Consider the following 13426-nt stretch of genomic DNA (forward strand, 5'->3'; position numbering starts at 1 on the left):
TTGGCTCCCCCGTAAAATGCATACTCATCAGCAAGTGCTCCCTATGTCCCTCCTCCATCTTTTGGCAACCACTAATATACTTTCTATCTATATGGATTTGCCTATTCTGGACATTTCTCTTTGTTTCCGCATTTAGCTTTTCTCACATAATGGGTACTTCAGAAAATTGGAGAAGAGGACAGAAAGTGAACATGGATGAATGTAACTCTTACTTGTGATCTGGTATACTTAGAACTAAGTATTCTTTTCCCTGGCTCATTGGAAGAGGTATTTTAAACAACAACATACATAGAATTTGTAGCCTTTTGTGTCTGGCTTCTTTAGCATATAATATATTCAAGTTTCACTCATATAGTAGAATGTAGGGATACTTTGTTTCTTTTTATGGCTGAATAATATTCCATTTTATACGTATACCACATTTTGTTTATCCATTTGTCACTTGATAGACATTTGGATTGTTTTCACTTTTTCACTGTTATGGATAATGTTGCTCTAAATATGCATGTATAAGTTTTTAATGTGAACCTATATTTTCAATTCTCTTGGGGAATTGGAGTAGAATTGTGGGTCATATGATAACTCTGTGTCTAACTTTTTGAGGCACTGCTAAATTATTTTCCAAAGCAGCAGCATTTTACATTCCCATCAGCTATGTGGGAGGGTTCTAATTTCACCTATTCTTGCCAGTGCTTGTTATTGTCAGTCTTTTTGTTTATAGCCATCCTAGTAAATGCAAAGTGGTATCTCACTGTGATTTTGATTTGCATTTCCTAGTAACTAATGGCTAACGATGTAAAGCATCTTTTCTTGTGCTGCTTGGCCATTTGTATATTTTCTTTTGGGAAATGTCTATTCAAGTCCTTTGCCCATTTTTAATTAGGTAATAGTTTTTTTATTGTTGAGTCATATAACATCTTAACATATATATGGATACCAGACCGTTATCATTTCTATGATTTGCAAATATTTTCTCTCATTCTGGAGGTTGTCTTTTCAATTTCTTAATAGTGTCCTTTGAAGCACAAAGTTTTAAAATTTGAAATCCAATTTATTTACTCTTCATTGCTGTGCTTTTAGGTTACCATTGCCTAATCCAAGGTCACAGAGTTTTGCTTTTATAAAGTTTATAGTTTTAGCTATTACATTTAGGTCAGTGGTCCATTTTCAGTTAGTTTTATATATGGTGTGAGATGGGGGTCCACCTTCATTCTTGTGCATATGTTTGTTTTTATCAAATTTAAAGACTTGAGAAAGAAAAAATTTAATGGGATAAACATTATTACTCCCTGTGAATTATTGTTTGATGATTTTGAAGGGGATACATATGCTGTGTTTATCTGAGGACTACAGCTTACCTGCACTCTCACCAAGTATGTTTACATTTCTGTCTCTATTTTGTTTGTTGAAATCTGAAAAACAATACTGATATATTCAGTTTAAATCCATTTATTAGCTTTTTCCCTTAATTTGCAATCTCACCTCTTCAGCTACAGTATAAAGAATGCCAAGAACTTCTAAGCCTCTATCAGAAATATCTATCAGAACAGCAGGAGAAGCTCACTGTGTCTCTCTCAGAACTTGGTGCTGCTAAAATTCAGGAACAACAGGTAAACATCTTTTTTCTTACCTTTTCTTGTCTTTAATGGATCAGCAAGATGTCAGAAGAGTCATCTGCCTTTTACTTTGTCTCACTGTGTACAACATTGTCTTTAGACTTACAGTTACAGCATGTGATTGAGTTGGTTTCATTTACTTCCCTGTTTCCCTTTCCTCTTCTGTTCCTGGGGCCCAGAGGTCAGGAATGATTACTTGAAGCAGGCTTTGGGTCAGAAGGGAAGCTCCTGGTTGTATGAAAGCACAGCAGGAGTGATAAAGAAAACCCACTGCTCTTGTTACTTAATGAAGATCAGGTGGGCTCTTTTTTCTTACTCATAAGCCTCTTCTAACTCATGTTTAGAGTTTTAGAGTAATGAAAGTGACTTGGCAACTTGTAAAAGCTTTAATTGCAGAAAACTGGAACATTTAGCATGATTCTGTGTTTGTATGTATGTATTAATCACATAAGTATATATGAGAGTGTTTGCATATTAACATTTATATACATATCATCAAATAGTATATATTATATAATTAAATGAAAGTTCAGAACCCTGCCAGTTGTGATGTGAAACAAGTTCTGAAGACTTACTTCTTGCCCTCTAGCAAGTGACATTGGATGTCTTTTTCATATCCAAATGAATTTAAATGGATGAGGATAGCTTTTGTATTAAAACGTTGTAGAAAAAACTATATAGAGTTTCAAAGTCATTCATATTATTATTAAAACATGGATAATGTACTAACTAAAGGCTTATCCTCTCCCTTTGAATAGTAACAGGTCTTGAACGGTTTTCTGTAAACCTTCTAAAGAACACTGTTCTGTTCAACCTAGAGACACCTGTCTCAGATGGGTTAAGAGTTTCGGCTAAGAAAACTCCACTTTTAAACCTCAAGTTTGGACATATGGAAAAGTAAAAAGAAAAGAAAGAAAGAATAATAATTTTGCTGGAATGTGGCATAGCTTAGACTTTTAACATACCCTCCCTTTTGTTTTTTGAAGTCACAATATTTATAAGAAAGAACCAAAAGTATGAATGGTTTATTTGTATTCTAACTTGAAATATTTTCTTTTGTTCTGTTTTCTGAAAACCTAGGCTATAAAATGAGGCAGAGGAAGGTGGAAGCTAATCTTTTTATCTGGATTTGTTTTGCCACTTTGAAAAAGGGCAGGCAGTTTTTAAGGTGGCATTTTCCTAATGCTCTCATGGTTGGGCTAGAGAAAATTATAACATGAAGATCAGATTTCTGACTTTTGTCTTTGCGCTTCCACTCCCTCTGTCTCTATGACAGGTGTTTAAGGGCACAAAAACGTTGGCCAAGTGTAGTGGAGGAGAGGCTGAGGGACTTTTCAATTGCCAGTATTTAAGGATATAGACTGAGAGTCAAGAAATAGTCATTAGGGAGTTCTAAAGACATCTAGATAAGGAGGCCTAGCCCTTTTTCTATCTACTGCTGAAATGAGGAGAAAATAAAACTTTCTTAAAGGGTAGTGTTTTATGTTTACAAGAGTGATTCTTGGAGGTTTCCCTAGAGACCAATCATAGTTAACACTGCCTCTCTTAACCTCAACCTTGAGGAGCAAAACTAAAAAAATTACAAATACTAGGAAGAAACTGTTGGTCACGAGTATGGAGAAAGTATACTCTCAAAAGGAGATACTTTTAGGGGCTTCCTTGGTGGTGCAGTGGTTGAGAGTCTGCCTGCCGATGCAGGGGACACGGGTTCGTGCCCCAGTCCAGGAAGGTCCCACGTGCCACAGAGCGGATAGGCCTGTGAGCCATGGCCACTGGGCCTGCGCGTCCGGAGCCTGTGCTCCGCAACGGGAGAGCCCACATCAGTGAGAGACCCGCGTACCGCAAAAAAAAAAGGAGATACTTTTGAATTTTCATTTTGACTTAATCATGAGAAATTTTAAAACCATGTTTTCAGGAAGTGTTTGGTGGTCAGACTTTAGATTATGTCATACATACAATGAAAATGAAACTGAGACCACTTGTAGACTCTGCTATTTGAACCTAGAGAGGGAAAATAAGTTTCTTTTTGGATACCAAGTGGAGATTATCACCTGTTTCCTTTGTTATCTGATTTATTCTTTGTGACAGGCTTCTCTTAGCTAAGCAAAGGTAAGCACCTTCTCACTCACCCTCATGGGAATTGGGTGGATTTGGTGGACAAGTCTACTTCCTGTCAGGAAGGGCATCATTGTGAACACTCTGAATGAGGATGTGGTAAACTTAGAGGTCCTCTTTATGTGCTCACAAATAGACTACTCATCTGTATCATAGCACTGTTCTTGTTCTTCTGTAATCATTGTTTATTCATCCATCTCTCTCACCAAGCTTTTTAAAAAACAGCATCCTGTTGGGTTTTTTATACTCAGAACCTAACATAGGTTGGCCTAATAAAGTTTTAATTTTTATTTAACAAAATTTAATATGGTAAATACTGTGTGCGCCAGGTACTGTTCTAAGCTCTTAACACACATTAAATCGTTTAGTCCCTCAGTAGCCCAATGAAGTTATTATCCCCATTTTACAGAGGAGGAATCCCAGGCAGAACAAGAGATTTGCCTTGTAATCCAGGTAGCAAGTTAGGAAATCAAGATATGAACCTAAACAGTCTGACTCCATATTTTCTTGAAGAGAGAAAGACAAGAAAATCTTGAGATAGCTAAAAAATATTGAAAATTTGCTTTACAAGCTGTTGTTTCTATGACCAACCCTCTTTTGGATCTTAATCTGAAATCCAGTTTTTTGAATGCCAGAGCACAAATACATTAGAGATGGTGGGAAACTATTTGATTTTTTTGTGAGTAGCCAAAATGTCAGGTAAACATAAAATTTTATTTGTTCTCAAAATAAGGTTTTTTCATAGGCAGAACACTCTATGACATAAATCACAGCAAGATCCTTTTTGACCCACCTCCTAGAGAAATGGAAATAAAAACAAACATAAACAAAGGGACCTAATGAAACTTAAAAGCTTTTGCACAGCAAAGGAAACCGTAAACAAGACCAAAAGACAACCCTCAAAATGGGAGAAAATATTTGCAAATGAAGCAACTGACAAAGGATTAATCTCCAGAATTTATAAGCAGCTCATGCAGCTCAATATCAAAAAAACAACCCAATCCAAAAATGGGCAGAAGACCTAAATAGACATTTTTCCAAAGAAGATATACAGATTGCCAACAAACACATGAAAGAATGTTCAACATCATTAATCATTAGAGAAATGAAAATCAAAACTACAATGAGATATCATCTCACACCGGTCAGAATGGCCATCATCAAAAAATCTAGAAACAATAAATGCTGGAGGAGATGTGGAGAAAAGGGAACCCTCTTGCACTGTTGGTGGGAATGTAGATTGATACAGCCACTATGGAGAACAGTATGGAGGTTCCTTAATAAACTAAAAATAGAACTACCATATGACCCAGCAATCCCACTACTGGGCATATACACTGAGAAAATGAGAATTCAAAAAGAGTCATGTATCATGATGTTCATTGCAGCTCTTGTAACAATAGCCAGGACATGGAAGCAACCTAAGTGCCCATTGACAGATGAATGGATTAAGAAGATGTGGCACATATATACAATGGAATATTACTCAGCCATAAAAAGAAACGAAATTGAGTTATTTGTAGTGAGGTGGATGGACCTAGAGTCTGTCACACAGAGTGAAGTAAGTCAGAAGGAGAAAAACAAATTCCGTATGCTAACACATATATATGGAATCTAAGAAAAAAAATGTCATGAAGAGTCTAGGGGTAGGATGGGAATAAAGACACAGACCTACTTGAGAATGGACTTGAGGATATGGGGAGGGGGAAGGGTAAGCTGTGACAAAGTGAGAGAGTGGCATGAACATATATACACTACCAAACGTAAAATATATAGCTAGTGGGAAGCAGCCACATAGCACAGGGAGATCAGCTCGGTCCTTTGTGACCACCTAGAGGGGTGGGATAGGGAGGGTGGGAGGGAGGGAGATGCAAGAGGCAAGAGATATGGGAACATATGTATATGTATAACTGATTCACTTTGTTATAAAGCAGAAACTAACACACCATTGTAAAGCAATTATACTCCAATAAAGATGTTTAAAAAATAAATAAATAAATATAAAGCAAAAAAAAATAAGGTTTTTTTAAACTCACCTTCAGATTTTGTGATAGAGATGCAGCAGTTCATTTTTCATGAGGCATTCATTTGACTTTAAGAGACTTCTTTTTTTTCTTCTTTGTGTTGGTTGCCATGTGGTTCAACTTGCTCAGTATAGGTTTTGTGTATACTTTTATTAAATTTGCAGTTCTTCAGAAGAATGTGCTAGCTTATGGTTTTCTTTTTACTCCCTCCATTTGGTTGAAAAGAAGTTGCTCCATTTACTGGGTGAATTTTTCCCTTGCTTTTCCCCCCATCCTCTTTCTTGCTTTGCCTCAAAGATGAATGCATTCTCCATTCATCTTGTAATTTGTTCAGCATTACAAGTTCTTCATTGTGGAATCTAGAAAGATTCTTCACTTGTTCTATTTAGACTGAGATACCTCACTGATGTGTGTCTGTTACTCCATTTTCTTATCTTAAGAAATAGTACTTACCCACAGTATAACCTTGTTCTTGGACATGGGAGGATCTAGTAACCATAGTTTTAACCAGAGTACATTTTAGAATATAGCTCTTCTTGTCACAGTTGAGTGTTATTATTTTGTGTGTGTGTGAATCTGAACTTAAATAATGTCACCTTAAACTCTGATGCTTATAACTTCTATTTTAATCTTATTTGATAGGCTTATCATTTCAGGAGAGGTATGATATTTCCACAGTATTCTTTATGTTAAGAGAAAGCCTAGGCAGCACTTTGAGTAGCTTTTCCTGCTGCAGTTTGAAAATGTCTCTATGCAAGATTGCCTTAATGTTTTTCTTAACTCTTCCATTTTTTTGCCAAGTAGATGTAAAAAGGTAAATTTGGATTCATCTTGAGATTTCCCCCTTTTCTATAAAATGGATAAAATCATCATTACTTTTCAGCCAAGGCCAATGGATATTAATGAATCCATGCTGTTCTGATCTGGTAAAAGGCCTTTTATAGAAACTTTTCCATTTTTCCTATGATTACTTGTTCTGTCTTTATTTAGGTCTAGGTCATGGACTGGACAGAATCTGAACTATAATAGGTAAATCATTGCTGAGTGCATGTTTAATTGTTTCTGGGTGGTTTCCATTACTATTGTCTCTATAGTTTGTTAAAACAGTTTTTGTAGTGCTTAGGACCACAGTGTCTTGGGACTATTTCCTATTTTGTGATTATTTTCATGTATTCTTTTGGTTAAACATTTTTTAACTGCCTCATATAGGCATGTGCTAATAGAGCTCCTTACCATTTTAATTCTGTCTAACTTACTTATGCATTTTAATGTGTATTTAATGTGTAATATTTATTTTAATTCTATCTATACTAAGCTATATTTGAGTCTGTTATAAGAAGCCCAGATTTTCTTGGCAGTCCAGAAGTGTCACCACACTTCTAACTGACAAAGAAACCAAATCAAAAATGTTATGCTCTTTGGATATCTGTTATATGTCTGACTCAAATGTACTACTAAACTCCTTGCGGAATAAAAGATTTGTACATAGAACAAAGATATGATTAACAGCTGACTTCTCATCAGAAACAGTGGAGGAAAGAGTCAGTGGGATGGCATATTCAAAGAGCTGAAGGAAAAAAAAACTGGCAATCAAATAAAACTATCCTTCAAAAATGAAAGTGACATAAAGACATTCCTAAATAAATAAAGACTGGGAGAATTCATTGCTAGCTTATCTGCCTTACAATAAATACTAATAGAAGTCTGCTCAGGTGAAAGAAAATGACATAAGCCAGTAACTCAAATTCACATAAAGAAATAGAGCACTGGTAAAAGTAATTACATATCTCTCTTTTCTTAAATAGAAAACTTAAAAGACACCTGAATAAAACAATAATTATAAAACTGTATTGTTGAGCTTATAAGATATAAAGATGTTGTATGTGTGTGTGGGTATGTGTACTTGCACAAAGGGAGGAGGACAGAAGGCAGAACTGTTGGAGAAAATTTTCTCTATATTACTGGAATAAGACTGTCTTTATTCATTGACAGCATGGTCCTATATGTAGAAAATCTTAAGAAATCCACAAACACACACACAAAAACATGATAGAACTAATAAATAAGTTCAGCAAGTTGCAGGATACAAGATCAGTATGCAAGTCAATGTTATTTCTATTTACTTCCAATGAACAATTCAAAAATGGATATATTTAATAAAAGCAGTGCAATAAAAATACTGAAAATAACAAAACATCGATGAGAGAAATAAAGATCGAAGATATTATTCCATGTTCATGGATTGCAAGACTCAATGTTATTAAAGTGGCACTTTTCCCCAAATTAGTCTATAGGTTTGTTGCAATCTCCATCAGATTTCCAGCAAATTTTGATAATTTCATTTTTACAGAAATTGATAAGATGATCCTAAAGTTTATATGGAAATGCAAAGTAATACTAATAACCAAAAGATTTTGAGCAAGAACAGTAAAGTATATGATCACTCTTTCTAATTTTAATGTTTACTCTAAAGGTACAGTATAGTAGATAGAATTTTAACCTGACTTGCATGACTTTTGACCCCTGCCGAAATGGTTTTACTCCCATGATATGTTATGTTATATAATAAAAAGGAGATTATTTAGGTGGGCCTAACCTAATTACATGATAAAAGCAGAGAGTTTTCCCCAGCTGGGAGCAAAAGAGAAAGTCAGAGAGATTTAAAGCATAAGAATGGTATTCAACATACCATTGCAGGCTTTGAAGATGGAAGGGGTTAGAGCTGAGAGCTGTCTTGGACAAGTAGCAAGAAAAGAGTGATTTAAGTCTTGCCACCACAAGGAACTATATTCTGTCACCAGCCTGAGCTTGGAAGCAGGTTCTTTCTCAGATATTTCCAATTAGAGCCTGGCCTAGCTGATAGCTTGATTTCAGTCTTGTGAGAAACTAAGCAGAGAACCTAGCCAAGCCTGCCTGAACTTCTGACCTACAGAACTATGAGGTAATAAATTTGTGTTATTGTAAATTGCTATGTTTGTGGTAATTTGTTATACAGAAATAGAAAACTAATACATACAGTTTCCAAGAATATAGTACTGCCATAATGATGGACATTTAGATCAGTGGAACAGAATTGTGAATTCAGAAATAAACTAGCAATTATGGTCAACTGATCTTCAACAAAGGTGCTAACGCAATTCAATGTGGAAAAAATAATCTTTTCAACAAGCATTGATAGGACAATTGGACACATGCAGAAAAGATAAATTTAGACCTTTTGCACCATGCACAAAAATTAACTTCAACATTATTCCAACATTGACGACACCATTTTTGAAGCCTAACTTCATATATTGATTTTTCTCAGTACCAGTTTTTGTTCTTCTTTAGGTACAGTGTTTTTTATGCATATTAAAGTGACCACCTGAACTTGAACATTGATCACAGTATTTCATTTAGTCTTATGTAATTAATAGTAACCAGAAGTACTGCCTTTAATTAAGAAGAATAGAGTATTACTTTATTATGTACCTGTTCTAAACATAGGTCTCAGGTCTCTTTACCCTCTCAGAGAGTGGTTCTCAAAGGCTGGTGGTCTCTGGACCAGTAGTATCAGCATCACCTGGAACTTGTGAGAAAGGAAAAAAAGAGGAGGGGGCGGTACCTGACACTTGAAAACTGGCCTAGCACTCACTGTGGGCCATGTTATTTCCCTACTGAACAGAAACAATCTCACAGAACACTAACCCCATGCAAGGTTACTCTGAGACCATGACAAAATAAGACAGAACAAGCCCACTTCATAATTATATCTAAATACAGACAAAACCAAGGTCACTCTGCAGCCCACAAGTTACCAAACATCCCCTCTCTTGGCCAAAATGAGTAACTGCTATTTCTCTACCAATTATAGCTTATCCTCTTGTGAGTCTCCCCTCCCTAAAGATAAAACTTATTGAGATATCCACTCATAGAATCATCCCTGTTTTCTGACAGCATCCAATCTAGAGCAAACTCCCACCTACTTCCCTCAAATTACTCAACCAAATCCCAAATCCTATATAGTAGGATCTTCCTAACACATCCATGTTTCCCCAAGGTGTGTGTTTCCCCTCGCTGCCGCAAATAATAAATCCAACTTACTTAACTACACACACAAAAAAGAATAGAGTATTACTTTTATCGTACATGAAATCCTTAATAAGAAAAAAAAACAGTGAATGTTCTGGTATTCAAGTAACTACAAATTTCAAGAGATCCTAGAATAGTGCCTGAAGCTTTGCTTTTTGGAGCTGTAATATTAAAACCATTTCCGAATGTCTGGGTATCTTGCTGATAAATTCAGTGTGCTTGTAGGCTCGATTGCCAGATCACTTTAACAGCTGTACCCTTAAGTCAATAAACAATCCTAGTCAATAAAATATATACTTTTAATAGCCAAGGAAATGCTACTCTTCACAGATGGGTGAACCTAATAAATCTGGTATTATATCAGTTATGTTGCAAAGATTCTGAGTTCAATAGGAATTAATATTAAAAGTGTTTGTAGGATTCATTTTGACAGATTTATTTAAAATGTGGTTCAGTGGTATGAATCATAATGATAATGAAGGTCTTGGGTGCAGGCAAGTTTCTGTTGTCTGCATATAGCATACTGTGCCATATGAATTTTGAATCCTAAGATGATTATGCATATTGAATTTCTATGTCACTGTGAACTGTGAGGATTGGGCTAAACAAACAGTTAGAAAGGCAGTTCTGTGTCTCCCTCCACCACCAATCAAATACATTCTTAAGCCCAATGCATAGAATTTTGGCTTGTCTGCTACTGTAATGTCCTTTACCCAGAAAGTAAACTTAAAATGAGACAATTTAAACCACTTATTGTAAGAAAATAGTTAAGGCTCTCTCTCCCAGAGAGAGAGAGAGAGAGAGAGAGAGAGAGACTGACCAAAGAAGGTAATGCTTTATCAAAATGCAGAATAATTAGCTGAAATGTAAATGAGGATAACTCTAATAAAGAACATGAGAATAACTCTAATAGGGAACATGAGAAGCATGAATACTGAGTCACATTTACTGGCTCTGACTCACTGTATATTATCTGGTCTGGAAAGAGTAAGCTATATTACTGTAGGAGATCACAACCCAAAGTGTAGGGTAAAGGCAAAACTATGCAGACAGTAAAATGATCCATAGTTGCCTGCAGTCAGGGAGAGGGAATGAGGGATGAATAGCTAGAACATTTGTCAAAATCCATAGAACTGTATAACACAAAGACACAAAGAGTGAACCCTAATTAAACTATGGATTTTATGGACTAATAATAATGCATCAATACTGGTTAATCAATTGTAACAAATGCACTATGCTAATGGAAGATGTTAAAAATCAGGGAAACCATGAGGGGCAGAGAGGGAGTATATGGGAACTATCTGCTCAATTTTTAAATCTAAAACTGCTCTTAAAAAGTCTATTAATTTTAAAAATACAATGAAGATAAAGTACAGGGTTTAAGTTACTATAAAGTTGTTTGCTACCAAAATTTGTTTTATATTCTAAACAAACTATATTCTTCCAGCTATTGGTTGGAATGCCACAAGTTAATTAACTAGAAAGTGAGTAGAACTAACCATCTAATATCTGTATTTTAGGCAATTTAGTTTTACTTATTTAATGTCATTTTTCTAATGTTTATTTATTTTCTTATTAGTCATCCATTTTTTTTTTTTTTTTTTTTTTGTGGTACACGGGCCTCTCACTGTTGTGGCCTCTCCCGTTGTGGAGCACAGGCTCCGGACGCGCAGGCTCCGGACGCGCAGGCTCAGCGGCCATGGCTCACGGACCCAGCCGTTCCGCGGCATGTGGGATCCCCCCGGACCAGGGCGCGAACCCGTGTCCCCTGCATCGGCAGGCGGACTCTCAACCACTGCGCCACCAGGGAAGCCCAGTCATCCATTTTATATACATCAGTGTATACATGTCGATCCCAATCTCCCAATTCAGCACACCCCCACCCCCACCCTCCGCCACTTTCCCCCCTTGCTGTCCATATGTTTGCTCTCTACATCTGTGTCTCAATTTCTGCTCTTCAAACTTGTTCATCTGTACCATTTTCTAGGTTCCACATATATGCTTTAATATACAATATTTGTTTTTCTCTTTCTGACTTACTTCACTCTGTATGACAGTCTCTGGATACATCCACGTCTCTACCAATGACCCAATTTCGTTCCTTTTTATGACTGGGTAATATTCCATTGTATATATGTACCGCATCTTCTTTATCCATTCATCTGTCAATGGGCATTTAGTTTGCTTCCATGACCTGGCTATTGTAAATAGTGCTGCAGTGAACATTGGGGTGCATGTGTCTTTTTGAATTATGGTTTTCTTTGGGTATATGCCCAGTAGTGGGATTGCTGGGTCATATGGTAATTCTCTTTTTAGTTTTTTAAGGAACCTCCATACTGTTCTCCATAGTGGCTGTATCAATTTACATTCCCACCAACAGTGCAAGAGGGTTTCCTTTTCTCCACACCCTCTCCAGCATTTGTTGTTTGTAGATTTTCTGACGATGCCCATTCTAACTGGGGTGATGTGATACCTCATTGTAGTTTTGATTTGCATTTCCCTAATAATTAGTGATGTTGAGCAGCTTTTCATGTGCTTCTTGGCCATCTATATGTCTTCAATGGAGAATTGTCTATTTAGGTCTTCTGCCTTTTTTTTTTTTTTTTTTTTTGCTGTACGCGGGCCTCTCACTGTTGTGGCCTCTCCCGTTGCGGAGCACAGGCTCCGGACGCGCAGGCTCAGTGGCCAAGGCTCACGGGCCTAGCCGCTCCACAGCATGTGGGATCTTCCCGGACCAGGGCACGAACCCGTGGCCCCTGCATTGGCAGGTGGACTCTCAACCACTGCACCACCAGGGAAGCCCCTTCTGCCCATTTTTTGATTGAGTTGTTTGTTTTATTAATATTGAGCTGCATGAGCTGTTTATATATTTTGGAGATTAATCCTTTGTCAGATGATTCCTTTGCAAATATTTTCTTCCATTCTGAGGGTTGTCTTTTCATCCTTAGGGTTTCCTTTGCTGTGCAAAAGCTTTTAAGTTTCATTAGGTCCCATTTGTTTATATTTGTTTTTATTTCCATTGCTTTAGGAGGTGGATCAAAAAAGATCTTGCTGTGATTTATGTCAAAGAGTGTTCTTCCTATGTTTTCCTCTAAGAGTTTTATAGTGTCCGGTCTTACATTTAGGTCTTGAATCCATTTTCAGTTTATTTTTGTGTGTGGTTTGAGGGAGTGTTCTAAGTACATTCTTTTACATGTAGCTGTCCAGTTTTCCCAGCACCACTTATTGAAGATACTGTCTTTTCTCCATTGTATATCCTTACATCCTTTGTCATAGATTAGTTGACTGTATGTGCGTGGGTTTATCTCTGGGCTTTCTATCCTGTACCATTGATCTATATTTCTGTTTTTGTGCCAGTACCATATTGTCTTGATTACTGTAGCTTTGTAGTATACTCTGAGGTCAGGAGTCTGATTCCTCCAGCTCTGTTTTTTCCCCTCAAGACTGCTTTGGCTATTCGGGGTCTTCTGAGTCTCCATACAAATTTTAAGATTTTTTGTTCTAGTTCTGTAAAAAATGCCATTGGTAATTTGATAGGGATTGCATTGAAACTGTAGATTGCTTTAGGTAGTATAGTCATTTTCACAATATTGATTC

At 36.5% G+C, this 13426-nt stretch overlaps 1 protein-coding gene across 2 annotated transcripts in view; it reads left to right on the forward strand.

The window, feature by feature from the left end:
* Window positions 1-13426, forward strand: part of KIAA1328 — a 399857-nt gene that overhangs the window by 151424 nt on the left and 235007 nt on the right. For both annotated transcript variants that reach the window (XM_081252539.1, XM_081252540.1), the window contains exon 6: window positions 1483-1610. In XM_081252539.1, coding sequence (XP_081108665.1) covers window positions 1483-1610 — 128 coding nt within the window. The remainder of the gene's footprint in view (window positions 1-1482; window positions 1611-13426) is intronic.

This window comes from Mesoplodon bidens (assembly GCF_964165515.1).
Source record: "Mesoplodon bidens genome assembly, chromosome: 13".
NCBI lineage: Eukaryota > Metazoa > Chordata > Mammalia > Artiodactyla > Ziphiidae > Mesoplodon > Mesoplodon bidens.